The following is a 22,841-nucleotide window of genomic DNA, read 5'->3' as shown; positions in this document are numbered from 1 at the left end:
TCAAGCCAGAAAAATATTTGTTTTCAGAAAGCAGTCAGTTCTGAACTTATCTGTTGTATTTCCACATCAGAGTGAATGTGTTTGAGGAGTTGTGTGGTATATCTTTATTAAAGTGACACCAGCTCTTTACTTTGGGTAATATTTCCAAAGTTTCATAGGATTTTCATAGTGAGAAATCTATAAGGCAGTTATTGCCAAGTAGGTAATACTTGGGGCGGCACGGTAGCACAGTGGTTAGCACTGCTGCTTCACAGCTCCAGGGACCTGGGTTCGATTCCCGGCTTAGGTCACTGTCTGTGTGGAGTTTGCATGTTCTCCTCGTGTCTGCGTGGGTTTCCTCCGGGTGCTCTGGTTTCCTCCCACATTCCAAAGATGTGCGGGTTAGGTTGATTGGCCATGCTTAAATTGCCCCTTAGTGTGTAGGTTAGAGGGATTAGTGGGTAAAATATGTAGGGATATAGGGGTAGGGCCTGGGTGGGATTGTGGTCGGTGCAGACTCGATGGGCCGAATGGCCTCTTTCTGTACTGTAGGCTTTCTATGATTTCTAGGTAGTTGGCTTGTGTCTTCTGACCAAGTGGGATTTTTTGGGATTGTTCTGTGAGACTAGTATAACTTTAATCTCAAGTGCTTAAGTGTTTTTCTTGTTAATAAATCTTTTAATTTTAAAAATCCTAAATGTGTTATTGGAGTTCCATGCTTCTAGGATCGGTAGCTTTTCCTCATTTTCAAAATACAAAAAAAGGTTATGATCAGTAAGACAGGTTTCCTTCTCGGATCTAGCTTGCTCAGCAAATAATATCTACTGTGGTTGTAACAGATCTATTAGGTCAACCCTCAGCTTTCTCTTTTCTAGAAGTCAAGTGGCTTCAGGTCAAACATGGGCAAGGAAACCGCCTGCTGATCACCACCCATTGCCCTCCCTAAGCAATTGAATCAGTACTCCTCCAAGTTGAACACCTGTTGGAGGATACACTGAGTATGGCAAGGGCTCAGAATAATTTGGGTGGACTTAAATGTCCATCACCAAGAATGGGTCAGTAGCACCATTATTGACTGACATGGCCAGTTCTGATGGACATATCTTCCAGACTGGGCCTGTATTGAGAGAGAGAGAAAGGCGAGGGCATTCCTCACAAATCACCCTGGTGCAAATGTATCTGTCCATGATGGTATTAATAGGAATGTTCACTGCACAGTCGTTATAGAGATTAAGTTTCATCCTCATATGGCGGCACGGTGGCACAGTGGTTAGCACTGCTGTCTCACAGCGCCTGGGACCCGAGTTCAATTCCGACCTTGGGTCACTATCCATGTGGAGTTTGCACATTCTTCCTGTGTCTGCGTGGGTTTCCTCCGGGTGCTCCGGTTTCCCCCCACACTCCAAAGATGTGCGGGTTAGTTCGATTGGCCGTGCTAAATTGACCCTAGTGTCAGGGGGATTAGCAGGATAAATATGTGGGGTTAGAGAAATAGAGTCTGGGATTGTAGTTGGTGCAGACTTGATGGGCCAAATGGCCTCCTTCTGCACCATTGGGATTCTATGATTCTATACTAATGACGCCTTTGTGTGGCACTACCTCTGTGCTGAATTGGTTAGATTTCAAACTGACCTAGCAGCTAAAAATTGGGCATTCACGAGGACATCAGCATCACCAGAATTACATACAACAATCTGTTATCTCATGGTCTAGCATATCCCCACTCGACCACTGCCATCAAGCCAAGGATTCAACATTGATTTATTAGAGAGTACAGTGGAACATGCCAGGAGCAGCATCAGACATACCTATAAATGAGGTGTCAAGCTGGTGAAGCTACAATGAGTGCCTGAAGCCAAACAGCACAAGCAGCAAGTAATGGAACAAAGCAATCCCAAAAATCAGCAGATCAGATAAAAGCTCTACAGTCCTACTATTTCAATTGTGAACTGGTGGATAATTAAACAACTCACCAGAGGAGGACACTCCATAAATATCCCCACCCTCGATGACGGAAGAACGCAGCACATCAATACAAAAGATAAGGCTGAAGCATTTGCAGCAATTTTCAGTCAGAAATGCCGAGTAGATAATCCAACTTGGACTCTTCCAGTGGTCACCAGCATCACAGATGTCAGTCTTCAGCCAATTCGATTCACTCGACGTGACATCAAGAAACAACTGAAGGCATTGGATACTGCAAAGGCTATGGGCCCTGGCAACATTGCAACAATGGTACTGCAGACTTGTGCCCCAGAATTAGCCGCTTCTTTATCCAAGCTGTTCCAGTAGCTACAACACTGACATCTACCCGGCAATGTGAAATATTTTACAGGGGTGTCCTGTCCAGAAAAAACAGAAGGTATCCAAACTGGCCAATTTCTGCCTCATCAGTCCCATCTCGACCATCAGTAAATTGATTGAAAGTGCTATCAAGTGATGCTTACACAGCAATAATCTGCTCACTGACTCCCACTTTGTGTTCTACTAGCACTACTCAGCTCCTGACCTTGCCAAAGAGCTGAACTCAAGAGGTGAGGTAAGGCTGGCTGCCTTTGACATAGAGACAGTATTTGACCGAGTGTGGCAGAAAGGAGCCCTCATAAAACTAAAGTAAATAGGAATTGGGGGAAAACTCTCTGCTGCTTGGATTCATACCTAACACAAAGGGAGATGGTTATGGTGGTTGGAGGTCAATCATCTCAGTCCCAGGACATTACTGTAGGAGTTCCTCAGGCTACTCTCCAATCTTCAGATGCTTCATCAATTGCCTTCATCCATCATAAGGACAAAATGGCGATGCTCGCTGATAATTACACCAGATTCAGCACCAATCCTCAGATACCAAAACAATCCATGTCCACATGCAGCAGCACCTGGACAATACTCGGGCTTTGGCTGATAAGTGGAAAGTAACATTCCCCACACAAGAGGAAGTGATATAATGGTATCGTCACTGAACTAGTAATCTAGAGACCCAGGGTAATGCTCTGGGGACCCGAGTTTGAATCTCACCAGGGCAGATGATGAAATTTGAATTCAATAAAAATCTTGAATTAAAATCTAATTGGGGTGGCATAGTGGCACAGTGGTTAGCATTGCTGCCTCACAGCTCCAGGGACCTGGGTTCAATTCCTGCCTCGGGTCACTGTCTGTGTGGAGTTCCCATTTCTGCTGAGTTTCCTCCAGGTACTCCGGTTTCTTCCCACAGTCGAAAGATGTGCGGGTTAAGTTGATTGGCCATGCTAAATTGCCTCTTAGTGTCCCGGGATGCGTAGTTAGAGGGATTAGTGGGGTAAATACGTGCGGTTAAGGAGATAGGGCCTGGGATTGTTGTTGGTGCAGACTCGGTGGGCCAAATGCACTGTAGGGATTCTATGATGACCATGAAACCATTGTCGATGGTTGTAAAAATCTATCTGATTCACTAATGTCCTTTAGGGAAGGAAATTTGCCGTCCGTACCTGGTCTGACCTACATGTGACAACAGACCCACAGCAATGTGGCTGGCCCTAACTGAGGCCCTCAAGCGGCCAATTCTTGACCACGTAAAGGCTGTTTCCTGCCCAGCTTTAACTTTCAAGTTGATGGGAGGGGAACAGTGAGTGGAGTAACCCAAAAACGAATCATATTCATGCCGTGCTGGGAAGGTGGATGGAGTTTGGGAAGGAGTGCCTCCTTTTAACACTGAGCACCACCCCAAAAACATCTGGCTGTCAGCAGGTGCTCCCTCCTCCCTATCCTTTCCACCAATACTCCTAACCCCCACTGCCCTCTCCCCTAGGCCTCATCCTCCCATCCTGCATTGAGACCACCCCTGTACTTACCACATCCTGGACTGCTGGGGCTCAGGCTCTGGGAACTGCTTGCAGTCCCAGTACTGTCCACTGCAGCTTCTCGCGCTGCAGGGTCTAATGAGCTGCAGGCCAATCAGGTAGGCCGGGCCTCCACCCGAGTGAGGGACAGAAGTCCCTCCCGAAGTCCAATAATGCTTGTTGGAATGTTAAATAGTTGCAGGGCAAGTAGTCACAGCAGGGATGTGTTCTTCGTTGATTGGGGTGGCATGGTGGCACAGTGGTTAGCACTGCTGCACCACAGCGCGAGTGACCCTGGTTCACTTCCGGCTTTGGGTGACGCTGTAGTGTTTGCATGTTCTCCCCATGTCTGCGTGGGTTTACTCTGGGTGCTCCAGTTTCCTCCCAAAGTCAAAAAATGTTCAGGTTAGGTGGATTGGCCATGGTAAATTGCCCCTTAGTGTCAGGGGATTAGCAAGGTAAATATATGGGGATACAGGGATAGGGCCTAGGTAGGATTGTTATTGGTGCAGATTTGATGGGCTGAATGGTCTCTTTCTACACTGTAGGGATTCTATGACTCTTTAGAGAAAGGAAATCCAGCCATCCTAAAAATCCCTATATCCCTTTCATAATATGGAGACCAGGAATGAACACAAATGTGGACTAACTAAAGTTTTATTTAAGTTTAACATAATTTCTCTGCCTGTTGAATTCGACTCCTCTAGAAATGGGCTGCAGTGCCTCGCTTGCATCTTGTTAACCTGCATTGCTACCTTTCAATGATTGTGAAACTATTCCGATTGTTCGATTTAGAACATAGAACATAGAACAGTATAGCACAGTACAGGCCCTTTGGCCCTCAATGTTGGGCCGAGCTTAGTCCGAAACCAAGATCAAACTATCCCACTCCCTATCATTCTGGTGTGCTCCATGTGCCTATGCAATAACCACTTGAAAGTTCCTAAAGTGTCCGACTCCACTATCACAGCAGGCAGTCCAATCCACATCCCAACCACTCTCTGAGTAAAGAACCAACCTCGGACATCCCTCCTATATCTCCCACCATGAACCTTACAGTTATGCCCCCTAGTAACAGCTACATCCACCTGAGGAAATAGTCTCTGAACGTCCACTCTATCTATCCCCCTCATCATCTTATAATCCTCTATTAAGTCACCTCTCATCCTCCTCCACTCTAAAGAGAACAGCCCCAGCTCCCTCAACCTTTCCTCATAAGACCTACCCTCCAAACCAAGCAGCATCCTGGTAAATCTCCTCAGCACTCTCTCCAATGCTTCCACATCCTTCTTATAGTGAGGTGACCAGAACTGTACACAATATTCCAAATGTGGTCTCACCAAGGTCCTGTACAGTTGCAGCATAACCCCACGGCTCTTAAACTCAAACACCCCTGTTAATAAAAGCTAACACACTATAGGCCTTCTTTTCTTTTCTTCTTTTAATAGGGCAATGATAGTGTTTGTTTCATGCTGCTACCCTCTGCTCTGTGAAGCATCCTGTTCAACCCTGTTCTGAGTATGACTTATATCTTGATGTAGTCACTTCAAACAGAATGGAAACTGTGGGGGAAAATAAGTTGATTCTGTCCACCCACAGATGATCTGAGTTATAACTCCGAGCCATCAGTGAAAATTTTTCACCTTGATTCAAAAGAAAAGGAGAGCGAGAGTCAACAGTGCCCACTTGGGGCAGGTGTCTAGACTTGTACTTTCCATGAGTCAATAATCATGTTTACTGACCACTCTTAAAATCAGCAGAAAATCTCCAGAGGGAGCAGGGAGCTGATTAGATTCAGAGAATATTTGAATATACCAGTCATGATCCCAAAGTGCTTTTGAAGTGTACTCCTTGTTGTTTTGTTGGAAGGTGGCAGCCAGTATTATGTACAGCAAACTTCCACAAATAGCAATGAGATAATGCCCCGATTACCTATTTTTTTAATGATACTGCTTGAGGGCTAAATGTTGGCCAGGGCCTGGGAGAACCACTCTGCTCCTCTTGAAAATATTATTAAGGAATGTTTTACATCCACCCGAGGGGACAAACCTGGAATATCTTCCCAAGTCTCTGGAGTGAACTCACAATCTTCTGACTTAAAAGTTTTTTTGAGTGTCCAAATCACTGCACATGGCCGATAGTGGCCCAACATAACAAATGGTATGGCAACATATTCTGGGTTACTGAACTGATGTGATAGTGACGGTACAAGTCTCTTTCTGTATTCTACTCTTATGTCTGTCAGTAAATATTTGTCTCAACCTGCATTTAAGCTTGGTGCCCTTCTGATTTCTGCATCATAGCTGTAGTTCCTTCAAATACGACTCCCCATTTATTGAGCAATTATCCCATGTCAAAGAGCTCCCTGCAGTGCCAGCCTATGCACCATTTGACCCTTCCAACTCAGACATGTTATCAAGATTGCACTCAAGGTTGAACAACTGCCAACAGTTTTTAGAATGACATTGACCATGCTTATGGACATGAATCAAGACCAGGACATCATCACAGGTCAATAACCCAATAGGAAAAAACAGTTCTTATTTCCCAGTTTTTACTGGTGTTCCATTTTAAGGTATACAAGACCAGTTTGGACCAATGTTCTTACTTCTCCATTTTTACTGTTTTTTCCTTCTGGGAATGATGGTTGGAGACACTCAGAGGGCCTAAAGGGAACAGACATTGGACCATTGATCTAAGTGCATGAATCTTTTCACTTTTGTACCTTCGGGGGACAGATGCTGGTTGTGACAACAAAGACGGCAATTGAACACTTCCAATCTGTCAAAGCACCATCCCTTTACAAACACTTAAAAAAAAGCTTTTATCTGCTTGTATTCAATCTCCTGATGTCTGAAAGCCTGTCCAGGCAGATGGAAATTATGGCACAGTAACAGGTCGTTCCACCCAGTCAATGTTGGTCTTTATAATCCACATGAACAGTATCCTAATGCCCTGATCTCACCCTGTTTCTATCTCTCGCTCTCTCTTCCCCTTTATTTTAAAAAGAAAAGGTATCCCTGACCTTAGCCCTGAATTGCCTCAATGGCCATTGGTGTGCAGATTGGGTTGTGTAGGTTGGGTTGATTGGCCATGCTAAATTGCCCCTTAATGTCACAAGATGTGTAGGTTAGGGGAATTGGGGTAAATATGTTGGATTGTGGTGAGAGCCTGGGTCAGATGCTTTGTTGAAGAGTCAGTGCAGATTCAGTGTGTTGAATGGCCTCCTGCACTGTAGGGATTCCATGATCAGCACACAAGCTTTTTGGCTAAGTTCCAAACAAAGTAGTGAAAATTTTGATGTGATTGCACTCACAAAGTACAATGAGCAACCTAAGTTCCAGGGAACCTCAGACAGAAGTGGTACAGTCTTCATAAAACCTGCATTTTTATTCAAAGCACCGGTGAAGGAGGGCTGCAGAGATTTCTTCGCAGACCTAGTGCATTTCACCCACTTTTGGACATCTCCCATCCTCCCCTACAGTGTCTTTCAGCAGAAGCATGAAGCAATCACTGGCCAGCCATGATGATGACACACTATGATAGGGCAGCATCCTGCCAAAGTGCGGTGAACCTTCCCACAGAGAGACCTGGAATTCCACTTGGGGAAGAAAAAATGACAGTGGGTGTTCTGGGCAACAAGTTGTCCATGAGTGCCAGCTTGGCGGACAGGTGGGTTTGGGGGATGGTGGTCAGTCATGGCACTCACTGCTAATATTTTCTGTCAAGTTGCCTTATTTCCCTTGCATTCATGGGCTGGTTGTGTGATATGCCCATGGGAATGCAACACTATAGGTTTAGAGACATTAACATCAATTGGAATGTGATTTTTGGAGAATGCAGGGAGAAGGATTTGGGTCCACCTGGTCCGCTCTGCACATTGGCTTTGGAACTTTAAAAATGGAGTAAATATTTAAAAAAAGGAAATGGTTTTGTCTGCTTTAACCACGATAGACTGAAGCAAATGAGTAATAGAGCAGATTAGATTATAAATATTTATCTCCTCAGTGATGGGGCAAACCCAGCACATCCTTGCAAAAGGCATGGCTGAAGCATTTGCAACAATCTTCAGCCAGATGTACCTAGTGGATGATCCAACTCGGCTTCCTCTGGAGGTCTCCAGCATCGCAGATGGCAGTCTTCAGTCAGTTAGATTCACTCCATGTGGTAGCAAGAAATGGCTGAAGGCACTGGATGTGCAAAGGCTCTGGGCCCTGATAATATTCCGGCTATGATACTGAAGATCTGTGCTCCAGAACTTGCCGCGCTCCTAGCCAAGCTGTTCCAGTTCAGCCACAACACTGGCATCTACCCAGCTATGTGAATAATTGCCCAGGTATGTTCTGTGCAGTTCCTGACCTTCATAAAATCTTGGTTCAAACATGGACAAAAGAGCTGAACTCCGGAGATGAGGTGAAAGTGCCTGCTCTTGACATCAAGGCAGCATTTGAGCGAATGTTGTATCAAGGAGTCCTCGCAAAGCAGGAATCAATGGGAATCAAGGGGAAAACTATCCACTGATTGGAGTCATATCTACTGCACATTCACAGACCTCATTAGAAACACAAAAATTATTTATTTATAATAAAAACTGTGCAGAGACAGCAGTTTACACAGTTGCCCTCATCTCCTACATGTCTTCTGACCCAGAGAGGAGTCCACTCTTGGGGACTCAGACTCATTTGGTCCCCAAGCCAGGTATTCTTCCTTCTATCATAAGTTCAGAAGTGGGGATGTTTGCTGATGCTTGCACAATGTTCAGCATCAGTCACAACTCCTCAGATACTAATGCAGTCCATGTCCAAATCAGCAAGACCTGGACAACACTCAGACTTGGATTGATAAGTTGCATGTTACATTTGCGCCACACAAATACCAGTGAGTGATCATCTCCAACAAGAGAGAATCTAACCATCTCCCCATGACATTCAATGGTATTACCATCATTGAATACCCCACTATCAATATCCTAGGGTTACCATTGACGAGAAACTAAACTGGGCTAGCCAGATAGATATTGTGGCTATTACAGAGGCTAGGAATTCTGAGGCAATTAACTCACCTCTTGATTCCCCAAAGCCCGTCCACCATCTACAAGTCACAAGTCAGGAGTGTGAAGGAATACTCTCCACTTGCCTGGATGAGTGCAGCTCCAACAACACTCAAGAAGCTCGACACCATCCAGGACAAAGCATCACAATTGATTGGCATCCCATCCATCACTTGCAACATTTACTCCCTCCACCACCAATTCAGTGTCAGCAGTGTGCACCATCTACAAGATGCACTGCAGGAACTCACCGAGGCTCCTTTAACAGCATCTTACAAACTGTGACCTCTACCACCTAGAAGGACAATGGCAGCGGATGCATGGGAACAGCATCACCTGTAAATTTCCCTCCAAGGCACATATCATCCCGACTTGAAGCTGACCCTTCACTGTCACTGGGTCAAAATCCTGGAACTCCCTTCCTAATAGTACCCTGCCAGATGAAAAGCTGGACCCCAGTTCCTTATCAAAGGAATACATTACCTTGTTTGAATCCTGGATGATTTTCACATTCTCAGCTCCAAACTTGTCACTGTATAGCTTGAGGAGCCTCTCAGATATTTCTGGCAGCCTAGTCAGCTTGGGTTCCTTGTAAATGTATTCTTTTCCATCTTCCTCTTCAAAGAAGCTCTATTAATGAAAATACATGCAATAAGTTCAAGAGTTTATACTTGTAGTCTCCTTACCTAAGGAAAGGTACACTTGCCTTACAGGAGGTATAATGAAGAATCGTTGAACAGGGATGAGAGGGTTGAGGAAAGATTGGATGGCAAGGCTTATCTTATCTACTGTTTAGAAGAATGAGAGATGAAGAAAGACATTCTGAGGAGGCTTGACAGGATAAATACTAGGAAGTTGTTACCAGAACATGGTGGCACATTCAGGTAAAGTGGTCAATCATTTCGGACTGAGATGAGCAGAAATGTTTCTCTATGGGGTTGTGAATTTCAAATTCTCTGCTCCACAGATTTGGATACAAAGGGAATCAAGGGATGGTGGAATTGATGTAGAAGACCAGCCATGATCGTATGAGCCACCTGCGCTCTTATTCTTATGGCCCTGCACCTTCCTTCACAGAATTATCCAGTGCAGAACAGGCCCTTCGGCCCATCAACACATTAGAAACACCTGAACTCCCACGTAATCCCTCTGCCAGCATTTGACCCATAGCCCTGAATGTTATGATGTCCCAAGTGCTCACCCAGATACTTCTTAAAGGATGTGAGGCTTCCTGCCTCTACCACCCTCCCAGGCAACGTATTCCAGACCTTCATCACTTCCTGTGGTATGCCACTGGACACTGGCTTCTTAAAAGTCACTAAAGTAGCCTTCTGTCATCACCCTCTGTCTCCTACAATGGAGCCAATTTTGAATCCACTTTATTAAATTACTCTATATCCCATGTGAATTTACCTTCTTTACAAGTCTCCCATGTGGGAGATTGATTTCTAATTTTAATTAACAATGGAATTGGCACATCCCATACATTTATCATTGGGTTCCAAATGGTAAATACATCAGTGGACACCTTTGACATTCCTTTCCCATCACGTAGCTTAGTGAAGACTTAGTGAGCGTTACACATTGACTTTCTAGTTAAACATTGCAGAAAGCCAAATTCACAAGCATGTTCACATAGCAAGGGACTGGAGAATGAAGTTCCCAGATTGGACATTTTCTACTTATTTTGGGTGTATATGCAAGATATTTACTTGTAGGGGCAGCCGAGAGTTACAGGTTTAAATATCACTGCAGAGATTTGCTGACACACAAACTAAGTTGGCACAGCAGTACGATACTGAGGGATTGCTGCATTACCAAAGGTGCTGTCTTTTGGATGAGACTTAAAACCGAGACTCCATCTGTCCATTCAGATGAATCCACAAGACACCAATGCACTGATTGAAGAATGCTGGGCGAGTCCTTTCAGTGCTCAATCACAAAAACAGTCTGCTCATTATAGCATTGCTGTTGTGTGAACTTGCTGTGCGGTTGGCCACTGCATTTGCTACATTACAGCAGTGACTATTTCAAAAGTACTTCATCGGCTGTAAAGCTAATTGACCTACATTGCTGGCTGGCTAAAAAATGCCTCAATTTTAAAATTCTCATCTTTGTATTCAAAAACATCCATTGCCTCACCCTTCTCTACCTCTGTAATCACCAGCCCCATATCCTTTTGTGATATATGCACTTGTCTTATTCCAGACCCTAGAGCAATCCCAATTTTAATTGTCCCAACATTGGGACAATTGCCTTCAATTGACTGATCTCAAGCTCTGAAATTCCCTCTCAAAATCTCTCCACCTCACTTTTCTCCATTAAGAAATCCTTAAAACCTATCCTATTGAACAGTTTCTGGTCATTTGTCCTAACATCTCCTTATGAGGCTTGACGCATGGTGTAATAGTTTCTCATAATAATCCTGTGAAGCAGCTTGGATGGCATAGTGGCACACTGGTTAGCACTGTTACTTCACAGCCCCAGAGACCTGGGTTCAAAAAAGTTTATCTATTGTCACAAGTAGGCTTACATTAACACTGCAATGAAGTTACTGTGAAAAGCCCTTAGTCGCCACACTCCAGCGCCTGTTCAGGTACACTGAGGGAGAATTTAGTATGGCCAATGCATCTAACCAGCACGTCTTTTGGACTATGGGAGGAAACTGGAGCACCTGGAGGAAATCCACGCAAACACGGGGAGAACGTGCAGACTCTGCAAGCTGGGAATCGAACCTGGGTCCCTGGCGCTGTGAGGAAGCAGTGCTTGCCAATTCTGGCTTTGGGTGACTGTGTGTAGTTTGCGCATTTTCCTCGTGTCTGCATGGGTTTCCTCCGGGTGCTCCAGTCCAAAGATGTGCATGGTAGGTTGATTGGCCATGATAAATTGCCTCCTTGAGTCAGGGGGAATAGCAGGGTAAATACGTGGGGTTATGGAGATAGAGCCTGGGTGGGATTACTGTCGGTGCAGACTCGATGGGCCAAATGGCCTTCTTGTGCACTCTAAGGATTCTATGATTCTGTGATGTTTTTGATACATTAAGGGTGCTGTATAAATGTAGGCTATTTTGTAAAGCACTTTGAACACTAAGGTTGAGAAAGATCCCACAGTTGGGTACAATTGTGCAGGCATCCATCTCGCACTAGGTTACTTACCTGACCATAAAAAGCGACTCGGAAAAACGTCCCCAGCAGTCTCCGGCCAGTGTGAAGGACATGAATGATTTTCTTATAAGCTTCATTCAGTGTGTTATATATGAAAGCAAGTTTCTAAAATATAGACAGACAAGAACTTATGGACAGGTTTATACAAGTCATTGGATTATAAAGGTTTATAAATGTGGCTCTGAGACATACCACAAATCACGCTGTATAGATGCAAGTCAAAAGTTTTATGTAAAAGATGGGAATGTTAAAGGGCAGAATTTTATCAAAACTTGTCAGAGTGTCAAGGTTCAGAGTGAAAACTGATTTCTTTCTCTCCAGATGCATAAGTGAGTTTTCGGATCAAGTTTTCTGCCACTCAGTGCACAGAAGCAGTGCACCAGGAGGCCTGGTTTCTGTCCTCACTCTTCCAGGCAGAACCCGATCGAGCCGGGAAGGTCAGTTCCACAGAGATCTGGGTGCCATCCGGGTGCCATCAGACACTCTGATCAATAATGGAATTAAACTTCCCCCACCCTCCTCAAAAGACATGGAGGAACCACCCCCCCCCCCCCCCCCCCGCCCAAGCATTGAGGCATTTCCCCACCCCACCCCACCCCACAGGTATCAGGGGATGTCTACACCCCCCCCACCCTCTCCACCCCACCACAACCATACAAGTATCGAGGCTCTCTTCCTTCTCCTCCCCCACAATCACACGAGTGTTGGGGTGCATGCTCCCCCCTCTCCCCCACACCACTGTGGCTGTATTGCAAGCACTCTTTCCATTCTCCCTCCCCCCATTCTCAGCCATCATCCCCCTCCACCCTTACTGTGTCAGGCTTCATTGCCTCCGCCCCCCCCCCGTTCTCAGGCATTGGCCCTCCCCCCACCTCAACCATACATAATGGGGAACCCTCCCAATGGTGCTCCACACAACCCCCAAACTCAGGGCCAAACCTACCTTGGAACCTGTGTTCTGTTCCTCTTGGCTGATTTCCGTTCTTACCTAGCAGTTGTAAACCTCACCAACGTGACGTGACGTTGGCGTGGTATGAATATTTAATGATGGGGGACCAGGTGGCTCGGAAGTCCTTTAATAACATGCTAATGTATTAAAATATATGGTAGGAAACTAGTTACATCACCTCCGAGGGGCGGGGCAACCCGGGAAACCAGATCTCGCCAGTGAGAATCTTGTTTCCCGACTCTCACAGGATTTTGCACCCACATCAGCTTATGCTCGTGGAGAACACAGGCGCAAAATCCAACTCCCAAAGAGTCTTACTTGCTAGGTCTTGATTTTCCTGATCTGACTGGAGTTAATCTTTAAAAATGGTGAGCAGGTCCAGGAACCAAGACTTTTGCCCCATTCCCAGCACTAGCAATCTTCACCAGTGGCACAGTGGTTAGCACTGCTGCCTCAGAGCGCCAGTGACCTGGGTTTGATTCCCGGCTTGGATCAATGGCTGTGCAGAGTTTGCACCGTCTGCATGGGTTTCCTCTGAGTGTTCTGGTTTCTTCCCACATTCCAAAAGACGTGCTGGTTAGGTGCATTGGCCATGCTAGATTCTTCCTCAGTGTATCCGAACAGGTGCCGGAGTGTAGTGATTCGGGGATTTTCACAGTAACTTAATTGGAATGTTAATGTAAGCTACTTGTGACTAATAAATAAACTTTTAACTTTAAGAAACAGGAGGGTTGGGAGTCAGCGCACTAATGTTCCAACATTGACAGCACCGTTATACAAGTGGGCATTTCAAACCGTTCTTGGAGTTGGATCAGTTTTGGTAGGTGATATGAATTACACTAGCTCAGAGTTGTCATGAACCTTGGGTGAACCATGTTTTAGAGATAGGAACTGGGTCCCCAGGGGATGGGTCCCATACCTGGCTCTCCTAAGATTCAGCCCTATTCTTGCTGGATCCTTGGAGAACATGCTTATGTTTGGTTGGAATCTGTTGTCAATTGTAGATCAGTTGTACTTAATTAGATGCAGGCAGAGAATATTAATGAGAGTTTAATTTGAACGGGTATAAAAATACACTCTGTGAAATTGTGTGGTTGAGTTAGGACGTGTATGCTTGCAATGTTTTACCTTATAAATAAATTTTAATTTGAGTAAAGATTTGTTCCAGTTCTGTCATTCATCAACAGGCTTTCTTGAATATTGCTGCCCTGGGAAGAGGGATTATATTAGGGCTACATTTAGCTCTTACCCCATGATCATTACAGGTTAATTTGGACTTGAACAAAATGGGTCAAATATTTGAGGAAACATGAAGCAGGAGTCAGTGAAGTTCCCAATACAGCAAACACTTTGCTTTGAAGGAGGCCCCTCCCCTCCATATTTTGAATCTGGAATGATTAGACTAAGGCCATCTGGAACCCATATCCAATAAAAGAGATGACCTAATTATGAAAGCTTGGCTGAGTTCCAAGAATGTCATGACCGTAGCTTAGCAGGCAAAGCTAATACAGCTACAGAGAGCGGTGCAAGATTGTTCAACTGACATTTCTATTGGAATAAATAATTTGTTTTGATGTGTTTTGTTCAATGCTTGTATGATTATTTGCTCAAGATTAAGTGGCATGCAGGGGTATAAGCATCTGAATTTGATACTATGAATGCCTCTGATTGATTAAAAGTTTTATGATGAGAGGGGGAATTTCTTTCAATGGTTGCTGACTTGTTACTGGGCTCTCCCATGGCCCACGACACCTCTGAGCTGCAAACTATGTCTCTTAGCAGAACTGTCCTGATTCCATCAAAATTATGGGTGTTTGAATTGCCCACCTCTGCAATGGGGGGGGCAAGGGCAGGGGTGTTATGCGCAGGTTATTTGTACCCTTATCCCACATCAGTGAAAACTGCTTGAGTGGGGAATGAGAGCGGACATCCCAGAATCAGGCCCCGCCTGCCATCTCCCCAAGGCCTCTACTTCACAAAGTCTAAATCAATGACTTCCCACATCTTGTTGCCAGGATGGGAACAAATTTAAATGCATTGGCAGTGTTGTACATCAGCAGAAAACCCTGTTACCAGGACTCTCTCAGGTTCAGCCCTTCTCAACAAAACAATGCATACCTCAAATTCTCTCCGTTTCTCGTAGATAGGGATGATGAACTTGTAAATTACTGCCATTAACTCATAGCGCTCTGCATTCCACAGCCCGTCTGTACACTTCTCCAATAATTCCACAAGCACATCCTGCAAAGAACACAGAATATTCACCATGCAACCACAGAGGCAGCCAGAGTATTTCAACAAAACCAAGCCTGGATTGCATCCAACTGTATCCAAAACGAACTAAATTAGTTTTGCTGACATTTTGGGAACAGCAGGGTTAGATCTTTTAATGCTCACTAAACTGAAAAGAACTCATATCTTTCATGACCTCGGGATGTCCAAAATTGCTTTACAGCTAATGAAATACTTTTGAATTAGATCATCGTTGTCCCATTACCACAACCAACTTGTGCTCAACCAGGTTCCGCAAACAGCAATGGCCAAAAAATCTGCTTTTCACGATATGATTGAGGGAAAAATATTGGTGAAGGCATTAGGAGAACACTGCTACTCCTGAAATACAACTGAGGGATCTTTTCTGTCCACACAAGAAAGCAGACGAACCTTTGGTTCAACATCTAATTTGACAGACAACACCTCTGATAGTGCTACACTCCTTTAGTACTGCACTAGAGTATTAGCCTGGGCTTAATATCTTCTGCTGCAGTTCCAGCAGGAATTGAAGCATTCAATGGGAGGATAGGATTGATGGTCAGCTGTCCATGTCTCAGCATTGCTCAGTCCTCTGTTCCCAAAACCAATTCAATCTAGTTGACTGATTATTGGCACCATGCTCATTTACTGTTAAATTCAAACAAAAATTACACTAACTCCAAACTTATTACTTGACCTCAGAACCTGTGCCTCTCTATCCTGATGCCCCCATCCCAATCTGAAATATTTATTTTAAATAAACCTCCCTTGACACTTTATTAACAGGGATATTTGTGATCATGTATTTGGAGCCCAGATGTCATCACCATGCGCATCATGCATTCACAATGACTCTGGTATCCTATAACATTGGCAATGGATGTACAGTTCTTCACTGCTTGTGGTTTAAGTTTGTACTCTTTCCCTAGTCTTAATGTTAACAGTGATAAAGGCAGTTTGTACAAGCAGACTGGATCTCTGAGGCACTATTAAGTCTAATGTGCTGCAAGTAACAAGTGATTAACATCACGGTGAAGCAAAAGGCAAGAAAAATCACAGTCAGAATCTTGACGGTCAAATATGACACCAAGATTACAAACAACCTGATTCAGCCTCAAGCTGGGGGAGAATGGAGTCAGTGGCTACAGGATGCCTAAGGCAATAGTTTCCATCTTAGCAATATTAACTTGGAGGAGGGCTACAGCTCAGATGAAGTTGGGCAATGTTTGGGAGGTGTGGAAGACACAGCCACTTGAAGGCAAATTTTAAACACAATTGCCCTATTTAGTTAGAATCACACATCGGAAAAATGACTTGTCATCTAGAAGACTGACTAAGCTGATAAGAGAACGGAAACCCTCCTTCCATCACAGTAGGAACCGATATCATAGTTCGTGGCCACAAGATAGAGCTGATGAGATTCACTGACAAAATAGGTGCATTGAATGTTAAAAATAGAAAAGGAGTGAAGCTTTGATTTAGTTTATTTAAATAAGCTAAATCTTACCCACATAGTTAAGCTCGGCTACATGCATCTATAAAGACTGACATCCATTGAGTATTAATAAGAAATGCAGTAATCAATGATAGGATGCTTTTGAATTATTTGTGGGGCTTTAAAACAAACATTGAATTAGGCACCCTATTAATCGAGCACTCCCTGGCAAAATGTAGGTACAACAAAACTTCCTCCATACTGTCCTAGCAACATGCCTCACTTTCACACCCTTCTTCAAACAAGTAGGAAGTGTAGACATGATGGCCAAATGGCCTCCTTCTGTAACAATTCTGTAAGTCCGGGCAGCGAGGTGGCCAACTATGCCAAATTAAGGGCAATTGTGTGCTGTGAACTCAGCTTCTCCAGTACGAGCAGAATGGGGACTGCCTAACCCCAAAACACAGTATCTTGGCAGCCAGCACAGTGCAGGCCTTGAATGTAGGTGTCAGAAGTGAAAGGTCAGAGTCTAACGTGTTGTGCCACCCAAGTTCCCATTTGTGGTTCTACATCTTGAAGTTCCTTAAACTATCATACTATCAGTTCACCCATCAGGATAGGGTCCTGAAAACTGGCCTGAAACAGTGCACTATATAACTTGATACATTTCCATTGTGAGATGGAATTGAAGAGTCACGCATGAATACTGATCAGAGTGGCACTGCATCTCTGAGCTGGAAAATTTAAAACATTACCAAATCAGAATGGTAAATTTCAGCTCAACCACAATTCAAACCTTGGTTAATTTAAAGAAGACAGAGTGGAAGCTTCTGTGAATGGAGTAATCTGAGGCTTTCAGCATTGTGGCTGAAAGGGACTCAGCTAGGCAACAGAATGCTTACACTGATTAAAGAACAAGTGTAAATCGGAATCACAGAATCCCTACAGTGCAGAATGAGGCCATTCGGCTCATCAAGTCTGCACCGACTCTCCGAAAGAGCATCTTATCCAGGCCCACCCCCTTGCCCTATCCCATAACCCCAAACATTTACCATGGCAAATCAACTTAACCTACACATCTTTGGACACTAAGGGACAATTTAAGATGGCCAATGCAACTAAATGCACATCTTTGGACTGTGAGAGGAAACCAGAGCACCAAGAGGAAACCCACGTAGACATGGGGAGAACATGCAAACTCCACACAGTCACCCGAACTGGGTCCCTGTTGCTGTGAGATAGCAGTGCTAACCGCTGTGCCACCCATACCATATTTTTAAATACATATCTATGCTTGTCTTTAGATATAGATATGGGTTAGGTTGATTGGCCATGCTAAATTGCCCCTTAGTGTCTGGGGGACCAGCAGGGTAAATATGTCGGTTTATGCGGATAGGACCTGGGTGATCTTGTTGTCGGTGCAGGTTTGATGGGTTGAATGGCCTCCTTCTGTACTGTAGAGATTCTATGATTCTATATGTTGCATTAGAAATACGAACAAACACATTTGCGTTTATATAGCATCTTTCTATCTCACATCTCCACAAAATTTCATAGTCATTTATTGCCTCGATGAAATACTGTCACTGTTCTAAGGTAGGAAACACAAAGCAAGTTTTCACAAACAGCAATGCAAAAATAATCAGACAATCAGTCTTATCAATAATGTTGGTTGAGGGAGAAATGTTGCCCAGGACCCAAGAAATGCTTCTTCTTTTTTCAAGTAATATCATGGGATCTTTTACACCCCGAGAGGGCAAATGCAACCTCATTTCAACATCTCACCCCAAAGGTGGCAGCCTCAACAGTACAGCACTCCCTGAGTACTGCCCATCTTGATCAGGTGCTCAAGCCTCTGGACTGGGACATGTACCCATAACCATCTAACTTAGATTAGAGGCAACTTGATTGAAACGTATAGGATCCCAAGGGTTCTTGACAAGGCGGATTTGGAGAGGATGTTTCTCTTTGTGGGGGAATCTAGAATGGAGGTCAATGTTGAACAATAAGAAATTGTCCATTTAAAATGGAGAGAAGGCAGAATTCTTTCTCTCAAAGAGTCTGAGTCTTTGGGACTCTCTTCCTGAAAAGGTGGTAGAGTCTTTGGGTGGGATTCTCCGATCCTGTCCATTCCCACCTCATTGTAAGTGAGAACAGAGAATTTGGCATTGCAGCTAAAAATCCATTCGCTCTCAGCAGCACTGGAGAATCCAGCCACAAATGAAGATGGAGATTTTTTGCATTTAAATATTTTGAAGGCAGAGTTGGATAGATTCTTGGTAAGTAAGTGGGTAATAGGTTAGTGAGGTAGCGGGATGCAGATTCCAGGTTACCATCAGTTCAGCCATGATCTTACTAAATGGCGGAGCAGGCTCAAGGGGCTGAATGGCCTACTCCTGCTCCTTGTTCATATGTTCATAAGGCTGACCCTGGACTTAAAAATGCTGGCAACCATGTCCCCTCGACGCCATACGCACTTTATGGGATGGGTACAGGCAGTAACTTCTGAAAAGAACCTGTAAAGGGAACTCAAATAACCACAAGAAATCAAAGATTTTGGAACTAAGTGTACATTAGTCAGTGAGTTTCAAACCACTGCTAAGGTAAGAGGTTTAGCCAGACCACAGATATGGAGAACTCTGCTGTGGGAAAGTATGTAGAAAGCAAACTTCATATCAGATGAGCTATTGACCAAGGCAGTGGTTTGAGCTAGGAGAATAGAATTTAAAGATCTTGAGGTCTGCTTGGAGAGCCAACCCACTTTGGTATTAACCTAAGGTCTAGCCTATTTGGCAGCAGCATTGGGATGGAATATTTCTAATTTGGAGTATCTAAGAGATTAGCTGAAGGTTATAAAGGGAAGTTCTTACATTTGTATAGTGCCTTTCATGATCTGAAACACCCCACAGTTTTTCACAGTCAATGAAATTATTTTTGAAATGCAAGCACTGTTTCGATGTAGCAGATGCAGCAATCTGTGCACAGCAAGCTCCCACAAACAGCAAAAAAAAAATCAGCATATAATTTGTTTTCTTGATGTCGGTTGAGGGAAGAACACCAGCAGTATACCACTCTCCTGAGCTTTTTCGAAGAGTTCAGTGGGATAACTGATTTAATGCCTCATCTGAAAGACTGCACCTCCAATAATGGAGAACATCCTCAGAGTGCTGTGCTGGAGTGCACGCAGCTTTCTGAAGAGAAACTAGAACCCACGAAGTTCTGACTCAGAGGTGAAAGTAACGCACTGAGACGTGGTTACACACTCCACATGGTTCCCAAAGCCATCATCACCACACTGCTAGAATAGTACCTATACTACATCAGTGTTATAGTTATTCATGCCAAATCATGAGTTACGGACTCAGATCAAACTGGATCTGGAGAGGAAGCACTCAAACCTCTTTCAGCAAACATGACCCGATTCCTTTTGTTGCTCTAATTGACATGGAACTTTCCCTTAATTGAAAAAATTCAACCACTGGAGGGACAGGTATTATTCTGCAAAAAGAGAAAAAACTTGTTTGCACAGCGAGTGGTTGGGATCCTGAATGCACTGCCTGGAAATGGGGTGGAGGCAGGTTCAGTCGAGGTATTCGAGAGGGCATTAGAAGATGTGCAAGGCTACAGGGAAAAGGCACTAAGCCATGATGCTTGTTTGGAAAGCCAGTGCAAACATGATGGGCCAAATGTTCTGTCACAATTCTGTGAACTCCGATTCCCCCACCCCAGCATCACAGTCTTCTGTGGGAGGGATTTTCATACTTGCACTACAGGTTGTGTCAAAAATGCTTCCCGATTTCACTCACGGTCTGGCTCTAATTTTAAGATTATGTTTCCCTTTGTTCTTAATACTCTCACCAGAGGAAATAGGTTCTCTGCATCTACCTCAATGACCTCGCTTAACATTTTAAACACCTCGGTTAGAATGACGATGGTTGATATATTAGGACAGAAAACAACTGGTGAGACGGTGCAAAGTTTTGTTTCAAAGGATTATAAATGGGACGAAAGATTCAGTGAAGCCAGCAGCCCAGAGAAGGTGAGGAAATAGCCCGGAAAAGGCAGCAATAGCCTACGGAGGGGGAGGAGGAAGCAACTTGGGGTGGAGGGGGCAGCAAGCTGAGTAAGCGGGGGGGGGGGCGGTAAACTAGCAGCTGCAGGGAGGCGAGAAATGCCATCATAAGAACTAGGAGCAGGAATAGGCCATCAGGCCCCTCGAGCCTGATCCGCCATTCAATAAGATCATGGCTGATCTTTTTGTGGACTCAGCTCCACTTACCCGCCCTGCTCACCATAACCCTTAATTCCTTTACTGTTCAAAAATGTATCTATCCTTGTCTTAAGAACATTCAATGAGGTAGCCTCAACTGCTTCACTGGGCAGGGAATTCCACAGATTCACAAACCTTTGTGTGAAGAAGTTCCTCCTCAACTCAGTCCTAAATCTGCTTCCCCTTATTTTGAGGCTATGCCCCCGAGTTCTAGTTTCACCTGCCAGTGGAAACAACTTCCCTGCTTCTATCTTATCTATTCCCTTCATAATCTTATATGTTTGTATAAGATCTCCCCTCATTCTTCTGAATTCCAGTGAGTATAGCCCCAGTCTACTCAGTCTCTCCTCATAAGCCAACCCTCTCAACTCCGGAATCAACCTCGTGAATCTCCTCTGCACCCCCTCCAGTGCCAGTATATCCTTTCTCAAGTAAGAAGACCAAAACTGTACACAGTACTCCAGGTGTGGCCTCACCAGCACCTTAAGCAGCTGCAACATAATCTCGCTGTTTTTACCAATGGGACCCATGCTGCGTCTTACCAATGGGACAATTTGTATCCAGATGTCTCGCTATTTCTTCCTTGATGATAGATTCAAGCATTTTCCCGACTACCAAAGTTAAGCTAACCGGCCTATAGTTACCTGCCTTTTGTCTACCTCCTTTTTTAAACAGTGGCGCCACATTTGCTGTTTTCCAATCTGCAGGAATCATTTAAGGTTTAGAGGGTGTAAAGCTACACTGGAGGATGTTACGATAAGTTAAGATTTTGACACTGAGGAGGAAGAACATTTCGAAGTAAATGTTAACAAACAGGATCTGAAACCAGTTGCAGAACAGATAGAAATTTAAACCACAAATGTCAAAAATCCCCAAATAAAAGCGCAAAGGACTGGAACTTCACCGTGGTCTGGGCAGTTATCAGAATGAGAAATACAGTTCGACATTTCAGGGATCCCCATTGTTCTGTCAAAAGATCCTTTTCCAAAATGTGTTTTTTTCTCTTCGACACTGGCTGTTTTATGCATTTCTTGCTATTAACAATGCCTTAGGATCTGACCATATGGAAGGAGTCCATCATGCCTGTGCCAGCATTTTGAAGGAGTTATCCAACTAATCCCACATCCATTGCTCATTTCCAAGAGCTCTGAAATCACAGGCTGAAAGTTTTCCTTTTCTCTGTGACCTTTGCACTGACTTTCACTGGGATAACAAGGGAATTCTGTTGAGCGTAGAAGCCATGAGTGCACAATTTACTTGACTGCTCTTTATTTGTGCAGCTGAAGTGGGGCTGTGCAATCTAAAGAAGTTGTTATTACCTTGTTCTGAGGCAGAGGAAGCCCCAGGAACCAAAACTGACCGCTAATGGACACCATTTCATAGTATCATAGAATCCCTACAGTGCAGAAGGAGGCCATTCGGCCCATCGAGTCTGCACAGACTCTCTGACAGAGCATCTTACCCGACCCACTCCCACCCTGTCCCCGTAACCCCAAGCATTTAGCCCCCACATCCCCCTAACCGACACATCTTGGGACACCAAGTGACAATTTAGCATGGTCAATCCAACCAAACCGGCACATCTTTGGACTGTGGGAGGAAACTGGAGCATCCAGAAATAACCCATGCAGGCACGTGAAAAATGTGCAAACTCCACACAGGTAGTCATCCAAGGCTGGCATCGAACCTGGGCCCCTGGCGCTGTGAATCAGTATTGCTAACCACTGCCACCATGCTGTCTGTAAGACTTGTCCATTTTATTTCCACGACCTTTTGGATTATAAGACACTAAGTGAGAGATCCAAATGGCACAACACCCTGCACATACAGAATACCTGGAATCAGAAACCGAGTGCCACCTCAATTGACCAGATTGAAAAAAAAATTAAAGGAAGGGGTAGGAAGTGTCAGTCAAAATGAGTAAGG

At 44.4% G+C, this 22,841-nt stretch overlaps 1 protein-coding gene across 1 annotated transcript in view; it reads right to left on the bottom strand.

The window, feature by feature from the left end:
* LOC144492799 (dedicator of cytokinesis protein 11-like) overlaps positions 1–22,841 on the bottom strand; it is a 298,872-nt gene that overhangs the window by 28,632 nt on the left and 247,399 nt on the right. The window contains 3 exon segments of the mRNA XM_078211239.1: positions 9,328–9,474; positions 12,000–12,113; positions 15,076–15,198. Coding sequence (XP_078067365.1) covers positions 9,328–9,474; positions 12,000–12,113; positions 15,076–15,198 — 384 coding nt within the window.

The sequence above is a fragment of the Mustelus asterias genome, chromosome 4, assembly GCF_964213995.1.
Source record: "Mustelus asterias chromosome 4, sMusAst1.hap1.1, whole genome shotgun sequence".
NCBI classification, from domain to species: domain Eukaryota; kingdom Metazoa; phylum Chordata; class Chondrichthyes; order Carcharhiniformes; family Triakidae; genus Mustelus; species Mustelus asterias.
This window is presented reverse-complemented; position numbering and strand designations above follow the sequence as displayed.